This window comes from Zingiber officinale, chromosome 1B (genome assembly GCF_018446385.1).
Source record: "Zingiber officinale cultivar Zhangliang chromosome 1B, Zo_v1.1, whole genome shotgun sequence".
Taxonomy (NCBI): domain Eukaryota; kingdom Viridiplantae; phylum Streptophyta; class Magnoliopsida; order Zingiberales; family Zingiberaceae; genus Zingiber; species Zingiber officinale.
This window is the reverse complement of record NC_055986.1, coordinates 43,564,410-43,566,963: the sequence shown is the minus strand read 5'-3', so window position 1 is coordinate 43,566,963 and position 2,554 is coordinate 43,564,410. Positions and strand designations below refer to the sequence as shown.

At 40.4% G+C, this 2,554-nt stretch overlaps 1 protein-coding gene across 1 annotated transcript; it reads right to left on the bottom strand.

Annotated features, from left to right (window-relative positions):
- Positions 1–508: 508 nt before the first annotated feature.
- Positions 509–2,225, bottom strand: LOC122038138 (probable mediator of RNA polymerase II transcription subunit 26b). Its single transcript, XM_042597749.1, has 6 exons — positions 1,923–2,225; positions 1,655–1,723; positions 1,452–1,534; positions 1,305–1,357; positions 802–1,191; positions 509–654 (listed from the first exon to the last, which is right to left on the bottom strand). The coding sequence occupies exons 1-6, from the start codon at positions 2,223–2,225 to the stop codon at positions 509–511; spliced, it is 1,044 nt and encodes a 347-aa protein (XP_042453683.1).
- Positions 2,226–2,554: the final 329 nt, after the last annotated feature.

The window sequence follows — 2,554 nt, the reverse complement described above, 5'->3', positions numbered from 1 at the left end:
CGTACCCAGTTCGCTCGACCGTACTTGGCCCGCTCAGTCGTACCCGATCCGCTCGGCCGTATCTAGTCTGATGGGCTGACTTGGATACTCTACTTGACTTTGTCTTCCATGTCAACTGATCCTATTTACTTTGACCTATCTTTGGTGGGGCCCCTTGGATCATGCTTCGAACCATTTTAAAAACTAAAAAAACAAAAGCAAAACCAAAAATTCAAATAGACAACTATGCTAATGTTATATACATAACACACACACAAGAAAAGAGGAACAAGTCCTCTTTATATATACATGAAAATTCAAATAACAACCAATGATCCAATTCAGGGAATTTTTTAGTTGATTTAGTACAAGTTCTTGTTGTAGATGCATGCGTCGAATAGCTCCTTGCAGCTACTGCTTCTGTTGCGACATGACAGAATGAGCTAGCTAGCTCTTGCCCATTCCCCAATCGCATTATTCTTCATTGGCTTCACAGAATGAGCTCTTGCCCATTCCCTAATCTCATTCTTCATTGTTTCTGTGACGGCTTCACAGAATGAGATCTTGCCCATTCCTTAATCTCATTCTTCAGTTTCTGCATAGGCCTCAAAGTGCGGCGACCCTTCTTCGGCATGTTTCGCTGCTCAACCACTTTTATCGTCCGCTGTTTTTTCGCTGCATTAAAATTAAGGAACCATCAGCATGCACTACTTGCCACTACACTTCCTTCAGGAATTTCATGCATACATTTTTATCAAAATGAGTTGAGACTTGAGAGAAGAAAGCAAAGATTAATTGTATCAAACTAATTAACTTAATTACCATTGTCAATTCTCTGATATCCTTCTTGCAGTTTGCGCTTTGCCACTTCCAACTTTGCCTGAACCGAAGCTTCCTGATCCTGCAGTTTAGATTGCTCATCCCGTTGTGGAATTGATGGTGGCTTCCTTTGAGGTGGAAGTTGTCGCCGAGAGGCAAGCTTTGGCAATCTGCCAGGCTCTGGTTCAGCAACTCCCCTTGGCTTGATTAATTCTTCCCTTGGAGCGTTGACGGGGATTGCTCCGACTCCTCCAAGTACATGATGAAGCTCTTGTGTACAAACTGGTAGCTGTCTTGTTTCTTGCCTTGTCATCTCTACTTTTTCTTCTACAGATCTTTCCTCCTGAACCTTAGCCAAAGCCAAAGGAATCCCAGAGTCGTCTAGCCCATTTTCTGCAAGTCATGTTCAGATCATATATATATATACAGTTTGACACCCCAAGATGGTAATTAATTAAATCGAAAAACAAGAGATTAATTAATTGAGAGGGCCGTATATAGCAAACCAGTAATGGCATCAGTAGCTTCGATCCATTCATCCACTACTTTCCTCCACCCCCTTCACAAAGTCAAAAACAAGTTGATCAGAAAACGCCTGAAATAATAAAGAAATGGGCATTTAATCAATGGCAGAGTAAACGAATTAAACTCACAAGGTTACAGTTCGAGCCAAGTGGCGAATGTTTTTCGAAGTGTGCTTGTGCAAGACTTTAACAGCAAATCCGATATGCGTCGCCTATATATCACCAAAACAAAAGGAGAAAAATAAGATGATGATCATTCTAAAATTGTCAGAATATTAATTACAGTAATATAATAGATATATACAAATTAACTGTGGTAAATATATAGTCACCTCAAGGATGTCGTACGTGATCTTCAATTGCTGCAGAACCCTCAATAAATCGAACAGGACGTCATCAGCCTGCATCAAGCACATTTATATAATTCCAGGACTGATCTGTTTAATTAATATGTATGCCTTCAACTGGTGTGTGTGTGTCTATATATATATATATATATATATATATATATATATATATATATATATATATAATATGTTACAAAACCCTAAGACAAAGAATCCGAAACCCTAAACTAGTGCAGACTGGAACAAATCAAACCTGATGGTGATGGCCGGAAAGGATGCCCTTAATCCGCGTGACCTCTTCGACGACGTCGATGGATCGGTCCTCCTCCTCCTCCTTTTCCTTTTTGATGATCTCTTTGGTGTCCTTTTTGATGATCTCATCGGCCTTGGCTCCTTGAGGAAAAGGCTGGAGGATCGCTTTGGAGCACAACTCTGCGATCGTATCCTGCTGCCTCTTTAACTCGTCGGGGTGGTCGAAGGCGGCGACGAGGATAGCGTTCTCGATGATCTGGAAGATATCAGCACCGTCCGCGTGGAAGAGAGACGATTTCTCCATGGAGACGAGACGACGTCGTCGGCGGTGAGGGAGTGAGAGGATCGGAGAACAGAGGAAGCGGATCGATGGAGTTGGTGAGCGGGGTTTCCGAACATTTAGGAGAATATTTATACACTTTTTCAACCAATTGTTTTATTTATTTTTATTTTTTTTTAAAAAAAAAACAAATTTACGTTTACCGCTCTATGCATCGGCCGAGCGCGGGGAGTGACCGTTAGGTCTTTTCAAATGATATTTTCATGTTATATATATTTGGCCCACGAGTCAAAATTAAATCTTTCAAAATTGGATTAAAAAAAATTCAAATAAATTAATTTATTTATATTGAA

What these genes read in the sequence shown, in the direction of transcription:
- LOC122038138 (XM_042597749.1), bottom strand. Translation starts at nt 2,225, where the DNA reads ATGGAGAAATCGTCTCTCTTCCACGCGGACGGTGCTGATATCTTCCAG. An exon ending in TTTCCGGCCATCACCATCAG is followed by an intron (nt 1,724 to 1,922) that starts GTTTGATTTGTT and finishes TGCTTGATGCAG; the next exon opens with GCTGATGACGTCCTGTTCGA. An exon ending in TTGGCTCGAACTGTAACCTT is followed by an intron (nt 1,358 to 1,451) that starts GTGAGTTTAATT and finishes GACTTTGTGAAG; the next exon opens with GGGGTGGAGGAAAGTAGTGG.